The sequence below is a fragment of the Nelumbo lutea genome, chromosome 6, assembly GCF_056320005.1.
Source record: "Nelumbo lutea isolate HS-2025 chromosome 6, American lotus-T2T, whole genome shotgun sequence".
Taxonomy (NCBI): Eukaryota; Viridiplantae; Streptophyta; class Magnoliopsida; order Proteales; family Nelumbonaceae; genus Nelumbo; species Nelumbo lutea.
Window position 1 is genome coordinate 32,286,726 of NC_142689.1, and position 26,187 is coordinate 32,312,912.

General features: G+C 36.8%; 2 protein-coding genes and 1 non-coding gene across 3 annotated transcripts; 1 reads left to right on the top strand and 2 right to left on the bottom strand.

Moving 5' to 3' along the window:
- Positions 1 to 77: 77 nt before the first annotated feature.
- Positions 78 to 13,347, bottom strand: LOC148848391 (polyadenylate-binding protein 1-like). Its single transcript, XM_088949659.1, has 6 exons — positions 12,983 to 13,347; positions 12,686 to 12,788; positions 9,913 to 9,983; positions 869 to 1,060; positions 659 to 786; positions 78 to 416 (listed from the first exon to the last, which is right to left on the bottom strand). The coding sequence occupies exons 1-6, from the start codon at positions 13,034 to 13,036 to the stop codon at positions 368 to 370; spliced, it is 597 nt and encodes a 198-aa protein (XP_088805785.1). The 5' UTR covers positions 13,037 to 13,347; the 3' UTR covers positions 78 to 367.
- Positions 13,348 to 13,374: 27 nt separating this feature from the next.
- TRNAW-CCA (transfer RNA tryptophan (anticodon CCA)) lies at positions 13,375 to 13,446 on the bottom strand. The gene has a single exon. It is a non-coding gene; the product is annotated as a tRNA-Trp (tRNA).
- A 9,223-nt stretch (positions 13,447 to 22,669) lies between these two features.
- On the top strand, positions 22,670 to 25,980 carry LOC148848393 (uncharacterized protein At1g28695-like). Its single transcript, XM_088950853.1, has 4 exons — positions 22,670 to 23,214; positions 24,233 to 24,462; positions 24,581 to 24,961; positions 25,251 to 25,980. The coding sequence occupies exons 2-4, from the start codon at positions 24,310 to 24,312 to the stop codon at positions 25,740 to 25,742; spliced, it is 1,026 nt and encodes a 341-aa protein (XP_088806979.1). The 5' UTR covers positions 22,670 to 23,214; positions 24,233 to 24,309; the 3' UTR covers positions 25,743 to 25,980.
- The last annotated feature ends 207 nt before the right edge of the window (positions 25,981 to 26,187 follow it).

Below are 26,187 nucleotides of genomic sequence, written 5' to 3' on the forward strand. Positions count from 1 at the left end.
AATATGGCAGTGTGATATTTTATCAAAACTCAACATTTATAGCAGCAACTAATGCAGAAGCATCAGAAGATTGAAAATAGCCTGAGCAAGGAAGGTGTCTTCATTATCTATCAACCTTTCTTGTTTGATGGCACGAATATTAATCCTTGTATGCCAATAACATAAATCCAAGTTTCATAGCTTACAGGGTGGAAAGTGTACGAGACCAAATGATGAAAGATTTTGGCAAAACCAAGTTAGCCCTTTCATGTGCGAAAGATAATACAAGCATTGGAGAAAATGGATTACCTTACACCACAGAGAACATCCATCAGATACAACATTCTTGGCCACCGAATCAACACCCCGGCACACTGATTAGAACTCATCAATAGTATGGCCTGTATCGCATGGGTGGCCTGAACCTCGGAGCCTTCCTGTGCAGAGGTGGAAATTATAATTAAATTTCACACTTGTACTCTATAAAAATATCGAATGCAGGTTAAGAAAGCAAACCAACACATAAAGCAATTTGACTGCAAAACCTTACTCAAAAGGCAACAATTTTCAATGTTAAATCTTAACCCCAAATTAGAGATGCCAGTTTGGTAGTTTCCTACTCAAACCCTAGAAAAATAAGCAAGAAAAAGACTTGAACAAAAAAAAAATCAAAATTTACCCATATCCATAAGGAGCAAAGGGGGGGCCTGGCATGAATGGCCTTCGGCCACGAAAGCCAAGATATGGATTGGGTCTTCTTCCTCGGTACTGCTTCATTCCAGGAATGTTGGTCCGCTTAGCAGATACCTGCAGAACGATAAAAATTGCTTAGCATTTAAATAACAAATTACAGGTCAAACCATATTCTTCTAATTATAAATTCAAAGACCTTTAACTGACGACCATGCAACTCTGACTCATTTAACAGGAGAGCATTTTGAACGGCATCAGTTTCAACAAATTCAACATAGGCAAATCCTTTCGGCTGACCAAACTTGTCTGTCAAAATTGTTACTCTGTTCACTGTTCCACAAGATTGGAAATGCTGCTGGACTTCCTCAGGAGTACATGCGTAGTCTACCTGAAGTACAGAAGGATTATACAGGTTAACTTTCCTTCCATCCAAGATTTTCCTTAAGTGGTAAAAACGAAAAAACAGACACAAACAAGGAAGAGGGGAAGACAAAGAAAAAGAAAAGGAAAACCACGATTACTGATAAGAGAAATACACCAAATTCACTGGTTAAAATCAGCAAAGGGAATATGACTACATAAACATTAATCTCAAGAAGCAGAAAGATAATAATTTATAATAATTTACACTTTGTTTATAATAATTTACTTCTTTATGTAATACCTATTTTGGAATTTGGAGCAACATTAAATGAAATTATATTCCTACAATTTTTCCTTTCCATTCAAGAAAACAAGTATACCATCTTAAACAGGTCCATTCCAAATTGTTAATACAAAATTACAAAGGGGTCATTTCAGGTTTTCTAAAAAAAATAGCTCATTTAGGGTTCGCTCATCACCATGAAGAAACCAAATTTAGGTGACAACAATGTTGAATTCACATGCTATGCAAAATAAAAATGAGAACACTCCATTTCACAAAGCTTCCAAACAGGCACTGAGTGCATAGGTGCATACAAAGATATAGAAAACAGAACTCAGCTTAGAAACAGACAATTTGCTCACTGGGAAATGTAGGCGCTAAACAGAGATTTATCAATAACTTATCTACCATTCTTCCTACACCTTATTAGGACAGAACTGGCTAATTACCATGCAAATGATATAATGCCGTTATCAGCCTGTCCTCACTGAGAAGAAACCAGACCCCAAACAGGGCAACCACAAAGTTAGAACTAATTATTGAGTCCTTGAGGGAACCCTTTTTGCCTGGCATTCATGAAATATCTGCTCAGTGTAAAAGTGGAGACAAATAGAGATATTTAACTAAAAAATCCAAATACCAATGGACTAATCCATAAAACTTACAAGCCATGATAGTTCTTAGACATAAATCAGATAAATTCTATAAAAAAATTATTTTCAATAAAATGGTAAATGGTCATGAAAAAGATAGTTAGCTCTCTTATTTCACTACCACCCTAAGCTCCACTTTAAACAGTCTGTTTTGAATGCTCAATCTGTTTCAACATAGAAAGGGCAAAGGAAGTTTTAAATCTGAAAGATTCAGCTATTTTTTTCACTCCTTTTATACAGAAACAAATATTCTCTCTCTTTCACCACAAAACCAGCATATACAGTCTTTAAATTTAGCCAGATCTTAAAAGAAAATGTTCTGTATGACCACAAATGCTTCCTTAATTACTTCTCAGTTCTGAACCAGAACCAAGTGTGTTAGGGTCACAGCAATGTTGAAACGGACATGGAAGTCAGTCCAACACATGTCCAGGGTTCTGAATTCTGACATTTTATCAGTATCCAGGGTTTTGACTTGACAAGATGAAAATACATAGACAAAGGATTCACCATTGGAGTAAGGTTTTCATCAGAAGACCAATTTAAACTGTGATTAGATTTTCTTTCTTTTTCTAAATCCCTAAACACTTTACATTTGATGTTAAAATGATGATTGGTTCCTTTCTTACACAAAAAAAATGTACCTTTTGTACATAACTCCATTCTTTTACAATAATAAAAAAAGACAAGGAAACAAAGAGAGGCTATAAGAAATCACCAAAAGTGATCAAGAAAACCAAGAAACAACACTCTTCCTACAAAGTGCATCTTCCCATATCAAACCAAACCCTTAAACAATATTTCTCCATACCCCCTCCCCCCAAAACTATAACAGAAGAACTACTAACCAACAAACCCTTGGCAATCAAAGAAAACAATTATGCACATCCTTCCAAATACAGCATTACCCTCAACCATTTCTTTTATAAGTTATTACCAACATCCATTTTCTTACAAACACAAAATTTTGATTGAAAACAACCTAAGACTTCATCATAAGCATAATATATCCAAATAACTTACCTGCATATCTATCATCCTGACTCTACCTCATTAATTTCACCCCTTGCTACATCAGATTTACATTTTTTTCATAGGTAACATCACGTTTACTTCTCCATCCCTTTTTTTAATAAAACTCTTTCCCCTCATTAGTAACTAAACTTCATCACTATTCTCCCCCAAATTGGTAAAGGTTTCTCCCTTCAATACCTCCATAATTTTTATCATCATGTTCTTGGTTCTGGTTTCTTCTTGAGAAAATTAGATCTAGGGATGGCAATTTCGCGGGAATTTTTGGGTATCCAACCCGTCCCGACCCTAATAGGACCCATTTATCAAAACCCTATAGGGTTTGGGATTTTAGATTAAAACCCTGCAGGATTTGGGTTTTGACTTTAGGGTATCTGATACCGATACCCGATACCCGGGATGCATAAATATGAACCTATTATATTATATATCATGCACAAGTTTATAAATTTCAAGTACTAAGATAACTATTCTATTATTAATATTTAATTTGTATAAATTTCTTGGAATTAAAATCATCATTTGATGCATATTTGGAATTGATATATTGTTTATATCATTTAGATATAAAATGCTAATTTTAAATATTATTTCTTTTAATTTTTAGTTGGAATTGTTAATCAATATATATATATATATATTGATTGATTTCATGAACACAAAAGGCGAGATGGCTTAGTGGCTTAAAGTAGTGCTATAAGAGATTTGTGCTATCATTAATCGATCCGGGTTCAAGTCACACTATAAGCATTAATAAACTTCTTTTTAGTAGAAAACGCTGGGTCAAGGGGTTTAACGGGTGGGACTGGTCAGGGCGGGTTTAATGGATGGATTGAGAAATTAAGAGGAAAAGTTAGACGGGTTTAGGACGGGTTTGGAATCAGGGATACATAGGCGTGTTCGGGAATGGATAGGGCAATTAGCACGAGTACCCTACCCACTGCCATTCCTAATTAGATCTCATTAAACCACAGCCTCACATTTCAAGGCTTTTGCTCAACACATCAAAAGATCCTAGGACCTTATTCTAGGCCTTTTATTTTAAAAAATTAAACCAATTATCAGCCCAGGTGACCAAGAAAGCCCAAATTGCATCCAATTTGACTGACCACCTATTTTATTTATGGTAAGCCTCACCGCCTTAATAACTGTGGACATAATTCCAGATGCAGATCAAATAAAATTGCAAAATACCCATAAGCTGTAAAAAGAAATAGAAAATCTGTTCTTTTTCTTTCCCCATTTGTTTGCATGCAATAGATGGTTCGTCAGATTAGCTAGGCTGCTAAAATAGGTATTGGCAGTACTCTATTCATAAATAAGATACTAGATTGACAACAGATGTGAGAAGAGAGCTTTTCATTTATTTATTTTTTTTTATCAAATAACTGTGGACATAATTCTAGATGCAGATCAAATAAAATTGCAAAATACCCATAAGCTGTAAAAAGAAATAGAAAATCTGTTTTTTTTCTTTGCCCATTTGTTAGCATGCAATAGAAGGTTCATCAGATTAGCTAGGCTGCTAAAATAGGTATTGGCAGTACTCTATTCATAAATAAGATACTAGATTGACAACAGATGTGAGAAGAGAGCTTTTCATTTATTCCCTATGTTCTACCCTCATCATAGTCTAGAAATGTTAAAAATGCTACTTATATATGAAATGAGTATAAGGAAAGAAGAGAAAGTTGAGAGGGGTTGGAGTTTCAGGGTTGCAGCTCTGGTGATTTAGGTAAAGCAAAGGGTTGCTCGGTTGAGGAAGACAAATCCCGGGGGGGCAAAGAGGTAATTTTGGATGGAAAAGAAGTTTTAATGAAGAAACACATGGAAATGGAGATGGTGTGGAAGGGTCACAGAGAGTGGGTGGTTAGTAGAGGTTTTCGCATCCTAGAGAGTGGGTGGTTAATAGAGGTTCTTGAAGGATCACAGCTGGTTAAAGAATATTTTGGCAATGGGAGTGGGAACTAGTTGTCGAATTTGAAGTTTAGGATTGTTAAAAGTGGTGATCAGCTTGATAAGTTAGAGGTTTTCAAGGGAAGAGTCACAGCTAGTTAAAGAAGATTTTGGCAATGGGAGTGGAGACTAGTAGTCAAATTGGAAGTTTAGGATTGTTAAAAGTGGTGACCAGCTTGATAAGTTAAAGGTTTTCAAAGGGAAGAGGCTCCAAGTTTAAGTCTTTCAAGTGGAGAAGAAAAAGAGACTTTTATGTTTCTCAAAATTATAAGGAAGAGTAATGGTTTTGGGTGGTTGCTACATTTGATACTGGAAAGAAGAGTGGAAGTCTGAAGGATGAGCCTGCTTGAGCAGGTTTTGAGGAGCATTGATGCTTTGATAACTGCAAGGATAAGGTTGATTTAGGGGAGTAGAATCATGTGAAGTTCGGAGGGAGAAGGTAGACCTTGACAGGCAGGCATGTAAGGTGACTTGGGTCGGAGAAGGTGAGAGTGGATTGTTGGAAGACTGTAAGGATTACTTAAAATAAGAAGTACTAGTTTGGAAAGCTTGGAGTTGACTTGGGTCGGAGAAGAAAAATTGTGAGCAAGAAAACAGACAATGATGCTTTGTAGGAGATGCAAAGCTGAGGAGCGAGGAGCCGAGTCTCCAGCTTCAAATGAGGAGGAGATGCAATTGTCGACTTCTCTTGAGGAAAGTTTGGAGTTAAGGTCAAAGCAAAAGGAAAAGGAGAAGGAAGGTGATTGAGATTTTGATAAGAGTCTTGATGAGTCTCAGTCAATTAGTGAGGAGGGGGGAAGTGGAGATTGAGAGTTTGGTTGATAAGAATGTTGGGGTTGGAAAAAGCTTGAGTCTGTTATTCATCAAAAATAAATAAAAAAAAGCTTGGGTCTGTTTTTTGGGATAGAAAGGAGTTTGTAGAAGGGCTTTTGAAGCATTTGAAAGGAGTAAGAAGGAAGAGAGAATGAAGAAGAACATAGTAGGGGAAGGAGGAGAGAGACGTGGAATAAGGAAGGAGATGGGCAAGAAGAAGTGTTCAAGGAGATGATTAAGTTGCTCTTGATTTGGGGAGGCTTATGTTGTTCCCTCTCTGTGACATTTTCCTTTGACGTTTTTAGTTGCTTTGTGTTGTTGGGTTGGGTGATATCCTCAACACCTTGATGCCAATTGTAATTAGCTTCTCTTTCTTAATAATTTCTTTCCTTTTTACTTTTCAAAAAAAAATACAAGGATACCTAATAGCAAGATCAGTCACTTAAGGATGTCAACAATGGGGTGAACATTCAGTTTATTTGGTTAAAAACTAACCTAAATTTTCGGATTGGTTGGTAAAAACTGAATTTTATTAATATTATATATTATAACATATAACATATATATATTATATAATGAAATTCAGTTGATTGTTGGGTCGAGTGATTAAGTTTTGGTGGGCTTATTTATCATTCTATGCCCTAGTTCTATGGTCTGTTATTGGGCCTAAACCTGTTTTATTTTGTACTGTCTAGGTGTCAGTGTCCCATTACTAATCAGGGGTATTCTAGTCTTTTACTGTAACATCTTAATGTTAATATTAAATATTAGCTTCTAGGACGGCTGAGATTAGATTGCCACCCATTCACTGGTCTCTTCTCTTCTCCTCTTCTTTTCTTCTTCTTCTTCTACTGCTGCACTTCAGCAAACATGGTACCAGAGCACCAATTGGCCTGACTAAATACATCTAGTTTTTTTTTTTTTTTGATAAATACTGAATACATCTAGTTTCTCCTTCTTTTCTTCTCTCTTCTATCTTTTTTTCTTTCTCCTTGTCTTGGCTACTGTGAAGAAGACCTAGGACTGATCGTAGACTACAGAAAGGTCTGTGTCTAGGGTTTCTCTTTGGGTGTAGGGACCAAAGAGAGTTTCCCCAACCTGTTTATGCCCTGCTAGTGGTTCTGCAGCAGTAGCCATTCGGCTACTAGAGAGATCTGTGTAGAACAGATCTAGGAAGGAGGACTCAGTGGACAGTCCTAGTTGCTGTTTGGGAGTTAGAACAGATCACAGAAAGTGTTTACAGCCCAGGTTTGACTTCCAGAAGTGGTTGATTTGTTTACAGAGTGTTCCCAGTCCAGTTACAGAAGTTTCTTAGTTACAGGTTCGAGTACAGAGGTTCATTTCAGTTCAGTGGAAAACTTTTTCCAGTTGTAAAGCTTCTTCTAACATCCATTGGGTGTGGGAAGGTCTCAGGAATTACAGAAAATTAATCTCAGTAGGGTATTGATTGTTTTCAGTCCAGTAACAGCTCTAACAAGTATTAAACCTTGTCTTTCTCCTTGAGACTACAGCTGTAGGTTGCTGTTAGAAGTAGAATATGTCCACAATATCAGGATAAGTGTCCTCTAAGGACAACGGGACTGGTGGGAGATCCTCAAACCTAGAAAACCCAAATCTGCATAGTCTGCAAATCACCAGTGTGTTGTCAGACGATTACAACTTCAGAGAATGGTCCGTTTCAGACAAGCTTTTTATTACTTCCCGGGAACTTATGGGCAAGGTTTAAAATGTCGATGTTGATGGGAATGTCACTTACCCAAATATAGGACATATGTTGGTAATGTCAGAAATGTCAGATGGAAATATTGTAAAAACTATAGATATTGCAGAAATATTATGAAACATGTGGAAATATGCAATGATAAAATAAACATCAATGCACCTTTCTAGACTATTATCTTCCATGATGCATATCTATTTGTTCTAATTAATAATTAAAATTAAATCATATAAACAAATATAAACCATTTAATTTTTTTATTATTAAGAAAATCATTTTATTTTATTCTAATAAGTAATTAGTTTAAGTAATATTTTTATTATTATATAAAATATCTCACTATTTTTGGTTTTTATGAATATTTTATCTGAAATATAAACTTTCTTATTATTATTTCATTTTTTTTTTACTTTTATAATGAGGGTATACAATATCACTATATAAACTATTTATTAAATCATATAAATTAGGCAAACCATTTAATATTTTATTATTATAAAAACATTTTATTCATGCTTTTTATTTTATTTTAATAAGTAGTTGGTTTAACCATTTGTTTTTATGAATATTTTATATTTTATCTTAAATATTAATTTTCTTATTATTTATTCATTTTTGTTGGCTTTTATAATGAGGGTCTACAATATTACTATAGACCTTCATATACTTGTAATAAGACTATAAGAATACATTAAAGATTCTTTTTATAAGTTTTCTCTTAGGAGGTCTTTAGTATTACAATAGACCCCATTGCACTATAACATACTTGTAATTATGTTTTAAAGATTCCGTTTAAAGGCTTACTTTTGTGATGGTCTATGGACTTATATAGACCATCATATACTGTGGCATGTCTTTTATAACATAAACTTGAACATTTAGGCTTAAGGGTTCATTAGTCATTCGAACCCTCGACCTGAAGTTTCGAAGACTCTACAAAGATGCAAAGATGCAGTGCGATTGTGCAAGGATTTTAGGAAGCTGCAGATGAAGACGAATAAATAGAAGAGGAAGATGAAGACAAGCATTCTCCTCAACTCCTTATCTTTATTTTTTTTCCTTTTCTCCCCTTATTTTTCATGGTTATTCACTGTGAGAGGGAAATAGGGATAGTAATCATAGTATTGCATACCTGAATCAATATGAGACTTGAGAGTGAGATGAGAGCAATTTCTTTTGGAGTTTTAGATGTCCAATGTCCTGTGTCTTATTCCAATAAGGCATTTTAGCGCAAGACCGAGGGTAGAAGCCATTCCTGTGCCTATTCAATCCTGAAGTTGTACTTCTTCCAGCTTCAGGTAAATAAACTGAAAACTTCTTTTTTCCCATTTAATCTCTCTTTTTTTCTCTTTTTGTTTATGATGAAATTTGATTGTCTTCACTTTCAATATATGCTGATTTGCTGACACTTGGATGAAATGTTTTGAAATATTGTTTTTTTTTTCGTTTTTTTAAACGACATAGACAATATTTACCGAAATGGTCGAAACATCAACCGACATTTTGTATTTTTTTAATTCAATTGGGAGTTCATGTCAGTATGTCTCGACACCAACATATGTCGGGCGACATTAGCAAAACGTCGCGACTTTTTAAACCATGCTTATGGTTTATATTGATGGATAGAAGAAGGAACCTCAAGAGGATGATGCTGAATACTCAACCTGGCACAAGGAGAATGCTACTGTTATATCCTGGCTGCTTGCTTCAATGACTCTAAGGGTAGTAAGGACTGTTCAACACTTCCCTACAGGCTCTAAGATCTGGGAGAAAGTGTCTAAAACCTATTGTTATGTCCTAGCGGAAGAACGCTTCCCTACAGCCTCTAAGATCTGGGAGAAAGTGTCTAAAACCTATTGTTATGTCCTAGCGGAAGAACGCTTCCCTACAGCCTCTATAGTCTGTTATGGGCCTTTAGTTGTTGGGCCTAAACCTGTTTTATTTTGTACTGTCTAGGTGTCCCATCACTAATCAGGGGCATTCTAGTCTTTTACTGTAATATCTTAGCGTTAATACTAACATTAACTTCTAGGGACAGCTGAGATTAGATTGCCGCCCATTCACTGGTCTCTTCTCTTCTCTTCTTCTTCTTCTTCTACTGCTGCACTTCAGCAAACACGGTTAAATCAATTTCTAATTCTGAAAACCAAAACCAAAATTTTTGGTTCAGCTTTTCGATTTTAACTGAATAATGCTCACCCCTAGTCAACAACACTTCATACATCTCCCTAAAGCATGAATAAGTGGAGCAAGAAAGCCCTTCTAGTAAAACCATAGAGAGTGACTACCCAGCAACAGTATTAAGAGTTTTATTAGAAAAGAGCATGCAGAACTATAAATTTTCTAGAAAAGATAGATGTATAAAAGAAAAATCCAAAAAGAAACAATTAAAATATAGTAAAAGGATTGCAAATCCTCACATTACCAACATATATTGAGCGTGAATCAACCTCCTCTTTTTCAGCTTGAGTTGCAGCAGCACTAGAGGGATCTTTATGCACAATCCAATCAAAATAACAAATTACTAAGTTAAGCATAACTGCTAATAAGGCCAAGAGACAAGAAATACAAGAAATGTTTAAAACCAACTGCATAACATTTGATTATCCACACATTTAGTCAGCCCAATTTGTGGTGGTTAGAAATATGGGATGAAACAAATGATCAATTGAGAACCAGCTCCTGCTTGAGACAGGAAATCCCAGGTGTATAGTATATATAGCTTTAGAATGCAACCCCAAGAACATCCAATTGATTTATGAAGCTTAAAGCTGGTGCAGAAAGTAGTAATTGAGAAAACTGAGAACACAAAAAAAAGAAAACGTACAACCACCTAAGATTCTGATAAATAACAACCTTATTCCCAAGTTACCGAAATTAGATATACAGTGTTGCACAGGTTCAAATTCAATTAATTTACACATTTGGATATCCGATTTGAATCCAACTGAACTCAAATATCAGAAAGTATGTATAAAATCAGCATAAATCTACAAAATTAAATATAAAACAAAAATATATATGCTGTAAATATAAAAAAAAGGTTTATCTAAATCCCAATTCCCAAATCTCACTTAATTCTAATTTTTTTATTAGCAACAAGAAAATTAATTCATTAAATTAGAATAGAAAGAATACAACATGAGGTTGTGAAAAAACAGCAAACCCAAAACCATCCCAAATTTATAACTGAGCCCAAAACATGGATTGTCTCTGAATTCCTTGTTTAGCTAGGCCATCTGCCATGGTATTTGCAGACCTTCTAATCCATCTTATTTGGATAAGCATATCTTTTTTTTTATCAATAAAGGAGATTTTGTTAAGAAAATTTTGAAAGATTTGAGAAATTGAGTAGCCTCAGCTACCCCACTAGAATTTACAGTTTGCCAACCGTCAACTTTTAACTTTCCAGCCATACAACTGAGCCCAAAAACAATGTTCCCTGTTAACCCCTTGTTTTGCTAGCTGATCTGCAGAGCCATTTGCCATTCTTGGATGAGAATATCTTTAGACAACTGTTTGAAGTGCCTGAACTCATTCCTTAGCTGCCAAATTACCCCTTCCTCCTTTTTCAGCCAGCCCACAACTATTTTTGAATCACCTCAATGATTAGTCTCTCAATCCCCATTTCTATAGCCTTCTCCACCCCATAAACTTCTGCCATTAGTTCTGACCTCACCACATCACCTTGCCGAACAGGACCTGAATACATTGCTAGGGTTGCCCATATAGCTACCATCAAAGTTCAATTTCTTCCACCCAGCACATAAGAGTGACCAGATTTCTATAATTCTTTGTCAGAACTTAATTCTAAAAAACTGCATATGTATATATAGGAAAAATCTATGATACCAGAAAGGATTTGGCTAATCAAAACCACCCATGAATTTTGATTGGTTATAAGATTTTCCAGTATAATGTCTTTCCAGCATCATAGTCGAACCCATGTGTGTGTATCTTCTTCGTTGTCATCATTGCATATTCTTCATCCAAGAAATAGAGAAAAGAGAGGTGGTGAGTGGGATACTACAGGTGCTACTCCTCAATGCACGTTGCCTAAGAAACATAGAATTGTTTAGTGTGTAATCATTTCTTCTTTTACATTGCTGCTCTGATTTGTTCTGTCATCACTTCCTTCTCTTTTGTTTTGCTTTTCTTTCTTTGGGTACTTCTTGGGTTAGCGATGAGTTATAATATATATAAATAATCAAATTGGATCAGAATGGGTCCTAGTGAATTGGATCAAGCAATATCTGGATTTAATACAATTAATAAGCAGATCACCTTTTCAAATCCAATTGTGGCCAAATGGATATCCAAATCCAACATAAATGAATCAGGTTTGAATTTGAATTAGATTATATCCGATTCAATTGAGCCCCTTGGACTATCAGCTAGGCTATTGACTGATTTCCAAATTCATTCAAACAAGCTGTTCATCCTGGCTGCTAGAGATATTGCTCCCTTAAGCCTCCACTCAAAACGTTACCATTGGGCCACCATACAATTCTAGCCTGTCCGGCCCTAAAAAGTAGCTTACTCTTAAGCCTTGTACTAGAACAAAAATCTCCACTCTTGTTGCTGTCACTTCCCCCCATGGACCTAAATATGAGCCAAATCTTAGTTTTGTCCCTCAGAATTTCAATGTAACGAAATGTTTTAGGCTGTCCCTAATCCCAATATTTCTTTATTCTGTAATGAAAATATCCATGACGGCAATATCATGCTACGTGTTGCAGGTGAAGTGGATGAAATGTTCATGTCAGTCACATGTCAACCAACTAGCGATGTAAACGAGCAGCTAGCTTGCATAACAAATTCCATCTTTTCCTATACAAAGCTTTTATTTGATAAAGACGAGCATTTATATTTATTTATGCCACATTCTATACAAGTTACATGAATCAAAAGCTTACATAATAATCACCAATCAAAACAATTGACATAATAATCCATTCGGCAGTGGATCCTCAACACGCGAAGTATTCCGACTGTGTGTTTGTGTCCATGCAGGTTAGATCCTCCTATTACAACAATACTAATCCCACCTCATATTATTTTTTGATACAATTTAACAATTGCTTCATCGCACAGATGATTTCCATGGAAAACGATATTCAATAGGAAAACAAATCGTGCTCCTAATTTTATTGGTGCTTGCCAAAAGAAGAGAATACAGACGAGAGAAATTACCTTGAACGATACCCATTTCCTTCTCGACTTTGGCCTGCATCTCGCGAAGAGCACCTGCTTCTTCCTCGATCTCCTTGAGTCTCTTCTTCATATCTTCCAGGTTCTGTACACACACAGAATATATATTTGTTACTCCAACGAATTGTATTTTGGTTTTCCATCGAAAAGCAGAGAGCCAGAAAAAAAAAAAAAAAAACGGAAAAGAAAATTAGGGCAAGAGCAAGATAGAGAGGGAGAGAGGTGCTAGAAAATTTAGGGCTTCAGAAGAACAGAGGGAGAGAGAGATGGAGAACAGACCTTCGAATTAGGATCGACTTCTTCATCCCCGGGGAATTCGACGTCGGCGTCCATCTCTCCATAGTCTGGAATCTCTCCTCCGTAAACTTCATGCTCCTGCTCTTCTTGCGCGCTCTGCTCATCATCTTCACGTTGCTGCTGTTGGCGTTCCACTCTCTCTCTCTCTCTCTACTCCCTCCTACTTCTACAGTCTTTGTTCTTTGTTGAGAGGTCAGAACTCAGACTCACTCACAGGTTACAGCAAGGGAGGTAGGTCACGTCTGTGGATTACTGTTAGCAACCCCAACTAGAGGTTGAAGTTAAGGGTAGTTTTGTCCTTTTATAAAATAAAGAGGTTTGTTGCGTAATTTTGAATAGCCATTTTTATTAAAATATAAAAGTGAGACGGGACTTGAACCCGACGTGAATTGAACACGCAATCTTTTGATCTGGAGTTAGACGCGCTACCATTGCGCCACGGATCCAGGTTGAACATACCGTTAATTATATATTTTAAATAATATTTTAATTTGTGTCACATTTCTTTATTTATTCCTTTTTCTTTTTTCACCAAAACAAAAAAACAGAAAAACAGAAACTTTCGGAAAAGCTCTTAAAATTTTTTTAACAGATTCCCCTAAGAAATTTTTTTTTCTCGACTATGTTTCTATTTTTTTTCCATCAAACAAAACATAGAATTAGAAATTTTGGGTGGATTTTCTTGCAAAGATTTTGATCCATATTTTTAGTAAAAGTTCAAGAGACCACTTTTTGAACAATGACTTTTATGCTTTATTCAAAATTTGAATGGGCCTTGCTCGAATCAGTGTCATACCAAAAGTCAACTCAAAGCTTAAAACCATGCATACCGGTAAGTTTTTTTCCTTCTAAAAATAATTTTTTATTTTAAATAAGAAAAACTATCAATGAGAAATGGTTTGAAACTCTCTTACAAGATAGTAAACAAATCTCCTTAAACTCATTTTCCTTGTTTTTAAAGTCATACCCACCAAGTCCCAAATCTACCACAAAAGGGTTCGGATCCCCGATTTACCCACCTATCTTGAAAAGTTTGTGTGTGTTGTGTTAAAAATAAAATAAAAAATTAAGCCTTCTTTATATCAAACCTTTATCCAACTACTTTTTAAAGTTGCTTTTAGACGTCCAATACCCTTTCTTTTGATATATGTTTGTCTTTCCCTTTCTTTTAATACAAAGGAGTTGTCTCCCCTTTCGCCAAATGGCATTAACTTATCGATTATAATTACTAACTATTATAATGGGAATAGTTCAAATCCATTATAATTATTAAAGATTCTTTAAAATTTTCAAATTACAAGAAAGAAACGTAAAAAAAAATTATATACCTTATTTACCACTGCTTTTTGGTCGACGATTCGATAATCCAAAATGTAAACAAAAAATTATAAAATCGTTCTGACCACCAGTTTTTGGATTAGCGGTTTAACCGTTCGGTTCAAATGCCCATTTTGACAACAAAAATTACAGGCAAAAAATTGAGTGTGTAAGGTCCATTAACGTGTTATGCCATTTGAGCATGTAACTCATACGACCTGAAAAACGAAACCGTTCTGACCATCAGTTTTTGGGTCGGCGATTCGACTGTCCAGTTCGAATGGATGGCCCGTTTTGACAACAAAAATCAAAAGAATAATAAAATGACCAAAAACCATTGAACGGTCCGACCGCTTGGGTCAATGGGTCATTGGCTGATTCAACGATTTTTTGCTAGGGGCCGGGATTGGGGTAAAACAAAACTAGTTGCCTAAACGGTTCCCAATTAAAAATAAAAAATAAAAAATGGTGGTTCAACTATCTAGTTCGAATGGACAACCCATTCTAACAACATAAATTACAAGCAAAAAATGAGGTCCATTAAGCAATATCCTACGTGTTGTGTCATTCGAGTGTGTGACTCATATGACCCAAAAATGGAACCTTTCTGGCCACCGATTTTTAGGTCGACGATTCGAATATCCAATTCGAATGGATGGCTTGTTTTGACAACAAAAATTAAAAAATAAAAAAATTTCCAAAAACCATTGAATGGGTCAACGGGTTGGCAGTTCGACCGCCCGGGTCAATGGGTCATTGACCGATTCAACAGTTTTTGGTCAGGCACCAAGGTTGGGATAAAACAGAATCGGTTGCCTGGACAGTTTCTGGTGAGGGGTAATTTGGTCCTCTCAATCATTTAGCGACATGTGGCTTCTGGATGACACCTTAGTGCTAAGTTAGCATACCAGCTCGGTAAGTTAGATTGGAGCACCTTGCCCAGACCGTCCATCACCTCGACAAGGTCAAGCTGGCAGACCCCGTAAGATTATGGCGACTTGTTATAGGAGTCGATTGAGCTAAGAGGACCTAAGGCGACCTGCAAGGAAGAGCTCTCTAACCGCCCCCGACTCACCGTGTTGCATGCCTCAACTTACTTAGACAAATCCTAACCTCCACGAGGATCTAGTAACTGACGCATTAACGCGCCAGGAAACAAGAGAACGGCTCCACAAAGAGCTCAAGACCGTTACCCCAAACCACTGAGTCAGGGGACCTATAAAAGGCACCCAAACCCACTCAGAAAGGTACGCACACTAAACCTTCTAAATCTCTCTCATTCTCTCAGAAAACTTCTCAAACACCTATTGACTTAAGCATCAGAGTGCCCTCCACAAGTAAAATGTACCTGGGCACTCTCACCTTCTACTCCTTGCAGCGCACATTAGTTCGGACATTCAGACATCAGCTCGGCCCAGCTAGGTAGACATCCAATCAAAGTCCGAGTCATAGCACACAAGGGAGCATCTGGATTGCACGATATCAGTTCCCAATTAAAAAAATGGCAAAAAAACATTGAATGGGTCAATGGGTTGACGGTTCGACTGCCTAGGTTAATGGGCCGTTCATCAATTCAACGATTTTTAGCCAATGACCGAGATTGGGGTAAAACAAAATCAGTTGCCTGGACAGTTCCCATGCTGAAATGTCCATCTATCCGGGTCAACGGCAGTTCAATAACCATGGTTTTTTTATGCTTTTGAATTTTCACTATTCAGAGGTTTTTTCTACTGTGGGCTTTATTCGAGCATGTGTGGGTATGTTCCTTTTTTTCCTTTTTTGCTTTCTTTTATCTTTGGTCTTCTTCTTCAAGATCCTTCAAAATAGTCTAGGGTTTACCACCATTTTATTTCTTCCCTTTTGTTTTTTTTTTGGTTTTCTTGTGCAAAGTTTTTTTTTTCTTACAACACGATCTACTTTGTCTCTTTCTTTCAACTTTTTTATTTTTTTTCCTTGGTTTTTCCAAATTGGTGGATTTACCACCATTTTTTTTCTGTGTTTAAGGTCACTTTGGACTTATCTTTCAAGGTTTTGGAATCCCTTGCAATGTCCACCTTTCCCATGACTATGACTACAAAGTTATTTTGTATAATTATTGACATTTAGAAAATGACTTGAAAACAGAACCGTTTTGGCCACCACTTTTCAGGTCGACAGTTCGATAGTCCGGTTCGAATGGATGGCTCGTTCTAACAACAAAAATAAAAAAATAAAAAATAATTAAAAATAAAAAATGTCCAAAAACTATTGAATGGGTTGACGGGTCAATTGCCCAGGTTAATGGGTCGTTGACTGATTCAACAATTTTTGGCCAGGGACCGAGTTTTGGTGTAAAATGGAACCGGTTGTCTGGATGGTTCTCGGACCGAACAATCCTACCATCCAAGTCAACTAGGAGCTCTCGATGCAAAACAAAGGACAACTATGAAGTAGAACTCAAAACTATCACTGTATGATCACACTCTTTTATATGAGATACTTTGCTAAAACAATATTTAAAAAATAAGTACATGATAATTTCTTTTAAGTCTTTATATGAGTTTCAAAACTTAAGTATTTATAATTGCAAGTTTCTTATTAAGATACCATTATCTTTTTTTATTAGCAAATAGCAATATTACAATTTCAATCTAGCCCCTACGAAGCAGAGCCCCTCTGCTAGTATATTTTTATCTTGGGAAAGCCTACCATGCCAAAAAAGATATGATAGCTTTCACTAATCAAACCCCCTCCCTCCTTTTGAATTCGGGTAAAATACAAAAACCTCCCTTGAAGTTTCTAACAATCATAAAAACTTCCCCTATAGTTTCGTTTAAGCAAAAACCTCCCCTAGATTTTTAAATAAAATAACAAAAACCTCCCTTCCGTCAATCACCAAGGCGGAAAACATTAAACCAAAGAATCATTTTTTTAAATGCCTATTTTACCCTTTTGTAAATTAGTTTGCATCTATTTTTATTAAAATACCCCTATCGACCTCTTTACCCGGCCTCTTTTCCTATCCCACTTTATCCGGTCTTATAGTTTCTCTTTTGTCTTTTCATTTTATTTACAAGCAAAGAAAATACGAGCTACTTAAAAGGACCAAGCTCTCACTAAAAGAAGAGGAAGTAGTAGCAGCATTAAAGAAGATAGGAAACAAAGCAAGCACGAAAGAAAGAAATGCTTTGATTCTAGTTCCCGATGAATTGACTGATGAACATTGAAGGGGGAAAGGGAACGGTGTGTGTCACAGGTGGAGTAGGGTACATTGCCTCGTGGTTGATCTAGAGCAGGCAAGGTTCACATATCGTGTTGATGGCTTCCCAATTCGCCCCTGCAGGGGTTGTATTGGGTCAGGCCGTGGTTCAGAGGGTAGCTGAGACTTAAACTGACCCCTCTAAACCGGCTTTGAAAAAATAAATAAATAAAACATACTGATACAGACCGATACACCCAACCGGCATATCTTCTTATGTTGATACTTTGAACCTTGAGAATTCCAAAGGCTCCTTCAACAAGGCTACTCTATTTGCACCACTGTCCGACTAGATCCAAGTACTTTCTTCTTTTCTTCCTATAGTTACAAATTATGATATTTATTGGTCCCATCTCCATCTCAAGCTTCCTTTCAACTGAACATCAGATCATGTTCAGAAAACACATTGACTGTGTTTTGGGCATCTGTCAATTCTTTAAGGGTAACCTATTAACCCTTTTTCTTCTTTTTCAAAACCAGAGTTTAAGGAAGATGTAAATTGTCTTAAAATCCTACTGGATGCATCCGAGAAGCTCCAAATATTTGAAGTTGATCTCAACAGGCTAGATAGCTTTGAACCTATAATCGATGGCTGCATAGGAGTCTTTCACGTCGCACATCCCATTGTTTTGGAAGGGAAGACTCCTCTAGACATTGTGCTTAAAACATCAGTAGAGGGAACGCTAGGCATTCCCAAGGTGTGTTCAAGACGGTGAGAAGAGTCATTTACACTTCATCTGTCTTAGCTGCTTTTACCATCAACAATGACATTCAGGAAATTGATGAGAAAGTGTGGACAGATGTGGATTTCTTTAGGTTGCATTTGTTTGAGGTGTAAATGAGAACTGGAGTAAACTTTACACCCCAGTTTGATTTTAGTAGAGGTGCTAATATACCTCACAAATTGATGTAAAATTCCATCTTATCAGTATTTCCCTCAAAAATCAATGAAAAGTTTACATCGATAAAATCATTGTAAATTTCCATCCTCCTCTAAACTTGATGAAGCTTCTCTCTCTCCCTCCCTCTCTCTCTCTCTCTCTCGATCTGGAAACAGGGCTAAGTCTTCCAGCCTCTCATACTTATTCTCATTGAAGAAACCATTACAATCCTAGTGAGAACACAAGGGTTCACTTGTCAATGCCCTCAGCTAGGGCTCATTTTTCATTGCCCTCTGATCAATCTCCTTCTCCCCCGATGCTCTCTCTCTCTCTCCTCCATTTCTACCTCTTTGATCAATCTCCATTGCTTGCTTCTACAACAAACTAGAAAACTGAGTCTGATCGAAGAGGAGAGATGCTAGAGTCCAATTGATATTTGAACATTGTAGTCGCATGAGTATGTGCAATCTCCGTCCAATGGTCTTCTCTACCTTCTTCTCTTGTCTCTCCTGCAACAATCTCCTCTCTTCCTTGATCTGATTCGCAACAGTCCACCTCTCATCTGCCTTCTCTACCTCAAGATGCTGAAAGTGGGATTTTATTGAGTCTACACTTGTTTCCGACAACAACGAGTCAGTGGTCGTTGTGAGAACCTCAAAATACCTTCTCTTACATTTTTTAAATATCTGAAACACTCCTTGAATTTTTCTGTCACGAGAGCTTGTTCTAGAGCTGGGTTTCTTATGGTTTGGGTGGAGACTATAAGAACCCAATTGGCTTTTATTTTGATTTTGAGAGGTTTAATGGGAGATTTGGGTTTGGAGGTTGAACCCATTTAGGTTTTGGAGTTGTTTTTGCAATGGAGGAGACTTATTATAATGGTGACTGGAATAGTCTTATAGAAAGTCCTAGAGGACTATTACCGGTTTTCATTTCTGATGGATTTGCTTCCAGGTTGTCATTGAATGGGGTTGGTGCTGCTTCGGAAAGTGCTGATGGTGAGCCCGTGAACTCAAAGAGGAAAGTTAAGGATGTAGGAGGTTTGCATGTGGAAGTACTAGGTTTAGAGTTAATGCTCTCAGTTTATGCCCACCTGCTCTCAGTTTAAAAAAATAAAAAATGATTAAAACTGTTCTAAGATTAATCGTCCGAATCAGCAGTTTGCTAATCAAAATCAATGGTTTTTGAAGAAATTCCAGTTTTGAAAAAAACCGAAATCAATCATTTGACTGATTCCTGATTTTTCTGATCTAGTCCGATTTTAAAAACCATGGGTTGAAGATCTAAATTGACTCCAAAATCTTATGTTTTATTTAGTTTGTGCCAGGTCAAACAATGGAGTGGCGCATTATTTGGCTCAACTAGGCTTATCAGAGCAGGAGTGCTTTCTCTTCAATTGTCCATTCTTGTTGTTTGAATGCTGATATTCTACAAGCTTTGTTTGGACTTTCCTCATTGTTATGTTGTATTCTCGAACCTGTGCTTTGTGTTCCTTCATCTTTTAATGAAAATTATCTTAGTTGATATCTGAATTTTATATAATTTGTAATATTCACTTAGGGGTGTTAATTGGATTTGGACCAGTCTTGGTCCAATTGGTTCAATATGAATTTATTAAATACGTCAGGTCTGATCCAGTTTAATTCAATGTCTGAATCGCTAATTTATTTAAATTAGTTTTAATTTAGATTGATTCCAATCCTATCAGCGAAATAGGATATTGGTTCAATTTAAGGGTGTTAATGGATCAGGATCGGACTGGATCCCATCCGATTCAAATCTCATTTTGGAAGGTCCAACAAAACATATGGATACGAACCGATCCTGAATCAAATGTCCAATGAATATTTTTCGGATTGGAGTGGATAATCCATATGTCCAATGGTCCGTCCAAATCCCACCATGCCTCTTCGTAATTCTCTCTCTCAATTCCAACTTCGCGATGCCGGATTGACACGACACCACTTTGCGAGCTTTGGTGGGTCATATTTGTCTCATCCAGGATATTCATAGGTCAGGCCCGACTTTGTCCATGGCACAAGCCCAAATAGCCGCCTGAATCATGTCACGCCGTGTCATGGGTCGAGTCAGGCCACAAGCCTTGGGTCAGGTCATAAGAGAAATATTTAAAAAAAAATCAAAAAATAGTGAAATTTTTAAAATAAACAAGAAAATAAAAAAAAAACTTAAATTTTTATTTTATAAGAATTTTGATGTATAATATTATTTTTTGTTCATAATTTTGAAAATTAGATTGGATTGGACGATCAGACAGGTTGACCTATATATATGGGCCATGTTGGGTCACGGACCTGTGCCAACATGGCATACGTGCCTATATCGTGCTGGCTCGCGGTTAGTATGACCCAATTTACAGCTCTACTAGAATCCATCAACTTGACACCAGGACTGCTTTGCATCTCAAGAAGCACGAGTCATCAACTCAGATTCCAATCCAATAGTTGACAATCACTCTAATTCAAATGTTTTTGTTTTTATCCGCTTTTCTTTTTAGATCTCTCTCTTGTATTTTCTATTATTTGGTAGTAGTGTCAGTTGGACCAAATTTGGTCGAACCCCAATACAGTCCAATATGAGTCATTTTGGATCATTTTGGATTGGTCTCATTCAATATTTGAATTGTCCAATCTGTTTAAATTGATTTTAATTTAGATTAGTTCCAACCCAATCTATCACTGGACTAGATATTGGTTCAATCCGATCTAGTCCAATATAAACCCATTACCGATCAACCAGGTCCAATTCAATCCAATAAATACTTTGGACCATTAAGTTTGGACTGGTCCAATTCAATATATCGTATTGGTTCATCCAATCCGTCCAAAATGATTTTGATTTGGATGGATCCAACCCAAAACAGGTCCATTAGCACCTCTCATTGTTTGTGGTTTTCATGTAGTTTTTTATATTTTTTAGTTTTTTTTTTTTGTGTTTCATTCAATTTGGATTGGATTAACCCCATCTGGTCCATTTGTATTTCAATTGGACTTGATTTATATGTGATTTGGACTAGATTGGGTCCACATGTTGGACCAGATTGGATTGGACCAAATCCAGTCCAATTAACACTCCTTCAATATTCCGATCCAATCCAATATAAATCAAATGGATCGGACCAAATCTAATCCGATCCAATAAATACTTTAGACCATTAAATTTGGACTAATCCAATCTAATATTTCTTATTGATTCGTCTAATCTATCTCAATTAATTTTAATTTGAACGGATCCAATCCAAAGCCGGTCCATCAACACCCCTATATGCTTAGCAGACCATTTTCCATGCCCAACTCAAGGTGAAACGCTAGGGGCGCAACCTGGGCTAAATTGGAATATTGGTTGAGGTCAATCCTCACCCAACCAGAAGTTATGAGCCTAGCCCAATCCGATCATAAAGTCAAGCTGCAGGCTACACAACTATATTTCACTTTCAGTTTGAAACCTTGTGTATTGAACTTTTCTTTTGTGTAAAACAAGTCGACAATAATATTATATACAAGAATACAATAACAAGTAATAATGTACCCGGTTAAGCCGGGTTTGGGCTGCATTTTCCAACCCTAACCCAACTCAGCTCTATATTGGGCTGCTTTTTCCAACCCTAACCCTGAATCAATCTTCAATACAACTACGACTGGTGGGATGTTTCTGCACCTTCGTGCTCAAACCTGTGTCTTTCGGTTGGAAACTAAACTCTTTTTAAGTCTGAATAAACCTAACCCAAATCCCAATGGCTATAATTAAAAAATGTTAAATTTAGTTAATTGTAGCCTCAGAAACAGATTGGGTAATCTGGCCCACTACAAAAAGGGTGGGAAGGAAGTGTTAATAATTGAGTGAATCCCGATAGTTTAGCGTCATCAACCCATGGTTTCTGGTTAATGGTCCAAACAAGCCCCAGCTCCACCATTTTTAATTGAGTTCACTTTATGTGGAACCTCAGCAATACATCAAAATTCAAAAGGCCGTGATTTCATGGTTTTAGCCCATTGACTTTGATTAACCTCACCATCATCAATTGCTTGATTATAGCTTAAAACTTATTTTACCAGAAAAACAACACCCCACACACACATTTGGAGTCCGAATCTCCTGCACATCTCATTCTACATATCTTCCTGCACAACCTATTGGGTTGTGCCATCTCAGCATCGCATGAGTGAAAGATTTGTATGTGTGAACAACTTAATGGACGACCGATAACGTTCAAGAGGCTTCATTTCCTTCCTCTCAAATTTCAATTATTCCGATCTTGGGTGGAGAAACATGCCTGGAAAACAGAGCGAGCACCAATTGTGAGAAATTCTTTGAGAAACCCAACCTATTATCGCTTTATGAGTGTTTCTCACACTCTCATGCAAATTTAACTCGATCTTTTCGTTGCCTTAATGGCATCTCAGGCTTATCACAATATATATTCAAAAGGCATTATTAATTGAAATGCTGCAGATCCAAAAAATTAAGGCAAATCTGAAACCTGAAGAAAAAACAAATTAACATGAGGATAACATTCATATAAACTAGGGATAAAGAGGTCGAGATGAAACAAACACCTTTTATACAAGGTAGCGGTGGTTTTGAAATCAAGTGTGGATATCGATAGAGATTGAATTAGAGATTTTGTTTCCATCCAAGAGAAGATGACAGGAAGTCATCGAAGATGCCATTTGGTATAGAGATCTCAGGCTTATCTATCTGGTTTATCGTCTTTCTTCTTCATCTTGGAAGAGTTGTCGGTAGGAGTCAAGAAAACAAAGGTAAGGGCTTGTTCATACTGCAATAATTACCATAAGAGATATATTGGTATTGGTGAACTTTTTTTTTCAGAAAATGTTGTTTTGAATTTTGAATTTTGAAAAATATCAAATATCTATTTTGACCCCATATATTAGAATTTTTGTTTATCTTTTTGGAGGTATCATTGAAAAACAAAAAGTTGCATGATTGCATTTAAGAGAAAAGAGATAAGAAGAAACAAACAATTCCTTTTTTCAAACAAACATTGGTTTCATTTGTATTTTTTTTTTTTCGTCTTTCTTTTTCTTCATAACCTTTGGAGCTTTTGATCTTGAAACTTTTTGATATATCCCTCCCATTTTTGAATTTCTTACTTTTGGATTCCTGTTCAATCTCATTCTTTGAAATAAATGATAAAAAAATATTTCCTTTTCTGGTAGAAATCACACATCGTTTTGGATATCTGCTAATTTCCACCATGTCCGTATGAATGAATTTTCACCAATAGTGCATTTTTGTAACTGAATTTATTAGCAACTACTAATTCAAGCATGAATTCAATAGAAAACCTTTGTGGAAGATGTGTTTCTCTTCAACAAATGTTTATATCAGTTTTGCCCCTTTTTTTCTCTTTTGATATATTTTAAAATTTGAAAATAGGAAAAAAATAAAAAACAAGAGGTTGTCATGTGCAGGAGATTCAGACTCAGTTGAGAAATACCAACTTGCACTTGCCTAATCCAAATATGACTTTATTTTTTAAATTTTCTTTTTAATATAACCAACGAAACTCTGATATGAATATAATAAATGTGTTGCAATTAGCCAAACATGTCCAGATGAAGAGATTCTGTGCTTTGAACACTCTCATCTGATCAAATCCAAGCTTATTCTTATGATCAAAAAAGAAAATAAAATAAATGACTTAGGCTCAGTTTGGAAAGACTACTGCAAATGCAAATACGTAGAGCGAGCTAGATATTAATTAATTTTTCTTTTGCTGAATGACTAACGGTATAAAATACTTAATCTATACAGTGGAAGAACGTCGATCGCCATTTCTTTGCAAGAGCGAGCTAGACCTAGGTACCTGTGTCTGTAAGTCGTAAGTAGTTATGGGTTACTCCAAAAGTAGCATTGGAAAATTGGCTATGGTCTCTCTTCTGTTCCTCGGAGTTGCCTTTGTGATCATTCTCATCTGGTCTCCGTCCTTTTCCAATGTTTTGCATTCATTCCCACTACACAACTCATGTTCGTTGTCAAACAAGGTTATTAAGCACGCCTCTCTTCTCTGATTCGGAATGGTTCTCTTCTTCTTCTTATTGTGTATGGAGATTAATATTATATATACGACTTTTGATTTTCTTTCTTTGTTTGAATTATCAGATCACCCTGAACGTTTCAAAAGATGATCTTGAAACAGCTTTGGAGGAAGCTTCAGCAGAAAACAAGACACTGATAATTGCCGTAGTAAACAAGGCTTACGTTGAGGGTGAAGGAAGGACAATGTTAGATCTCTTCATGGAGAGTTTCTGGCTTGGTGAAGGGACTCGACCCTTGATCGATCACCTTCTCCTCGTGGCAGTCGATCAAATAGCCTTTGATCGGTGCAAGTTTCTCAGGCTTCACTGCTACAAACTTGTAACTGAAGGGGTCGATTTTGGAGGGGAGAAGTTCTTCATGTCAGACGACTTCCTCAAGATGATGTGGAGGAGAACTCTCTTCCTTGCCGATGTTCTCAAAAGAGGGTACAGCTTCATCTTCACGGTATGTGAGTTGACGATCAAACTGCAGTTTACAGTCTATCACGATTAATTAATTCATGGTCTGGGTTTTGACCTCGAACGTCGAAAATTTTTTACTGGATGGGTGGTTTCTTGGCGACTGGTGTTGACTTAGTACGAGGTCATTGGTTGCATGTGTGACAGTTTCTTGAACCAGTCTACAGATAATCTTGTCTTAACACACTGAAAACGTTCATATTAAGAAAACTGAAACTAGATCGATCAGATAAAATTTTTACTGGGTTCATTTAATTGGTTATTGCATGGAGCAGGATACAGATGTAATGTGGCTAAGGAATCCGTTCTTGAGGTTGAGCAATGACAACAGCAGCGATCTCCAGATCAGTTGTGATAAATTCAATGGCAACCAGTGGTCTGAAGCGAATCCCATCAACACCGGGTTCTACTATGTGCGATCGAACAACAAGACGATCGCTTTGTTCGACGCCTGGTACGCCATGAAGAACAGGTCTCGGGGGATGAATGATCAAGGCGTTCTGGAGAGAATGAAGCGGAGGGGAGAGTTCAGACGGCTTGGGCTCAGAGTGAGGTACATGGATACAGTGTATTTTAGCGGCTTCTGTAGGGAGAGCAGAGATATTAGGGCAGTGACGACCATCCATGCCAACTGTTGTCGTAGTATCAATGCAAAGCTGGCCGATCTAACTGTTGTCCTTAGAGACTGGAGGAAGTTCATGAGTTCATCCAATCAAACCTTGAACTTTCACTGGTCCACCCACATGGCATGTAGGCGTTCATGGTAATTGCTCAATGGGCAGCTGGGTTATTCTTGAATTGCTCTCTCTCTCTCTCTCTCTCTCTCTCTCTCTCTCTCTCTGTTCAATATTCCTGGTCCCTGCACTCTGTGTATACAGGAGAATGTAAAAAATGCGTGTACCCATATACATGCATATAACATATACATTCAGTTCTTGTACATAGAAATCAAAATATAATGAATGACCAAGGATCAGTAAAATGGCTGGCCGGAGTTCCTGCAAACAGACTTGAGTTACAAAGCCCAACTGATCTTCTCTTCAAGTTTCATTCCACCCTGCTAATAATTCACCTCTAAAGACTCAGACTTCTCAAAACTTCTGCAATTCTGTTCCTTCCAAATCACCTAGTAAATAGCAGAAAGCAGACAGTTCCAAAGAAACCAACCTTTAATTTAGCTGAGAACAAACCCACCCTCCAAGACGAAAGTAG

Bases quoted from the DNA above. Each gene is read 5' to 3' on its own strand.
- LOC148848391 (XM_088949659.1), bottom strand. From the start codon at position 13,036: ATGGACGCCGACGTCGAATTCCCCGGGGATGAAGAAGTCGATCCTAAT. The intron at 12,789-12,982 runs GTCTGTTCTCCA...GTGTGTGTACAG, and splicing joins AAGTCGATCCTAATTCGAAG to AACCTGGAAGATATGAAGAA. The intron at 9,984-12,685 runs GTAATTTCTCTC...TTGTGCATAAAG, and splicing joins GGAAATGGGTATCGTTCAAG to ATCCCTCTAGTGCTGCTGCA.
- LOC148848393 (XM_088950853.1), top strand. From the start codon at position 24,310: ATGGGTTACTCCAAAAGTAGCATTGGAAAATTGGCTATGGTCTCTCTT. The intron at 24,463-24,580 runs GTTATTAAGCAC...TTGAATTATCAG, and splicing joins CATGTTCGTTGTCAAACAAG to ATCACCCTGAACGTTTCAAA. The intron at 24,962-25,250 runs GTATGTGAGTTG...TGCATGGAGCAG, and splicing joins GGTACAGCTTCATCTTCACG to GATACAGATGTAATGTGGCT.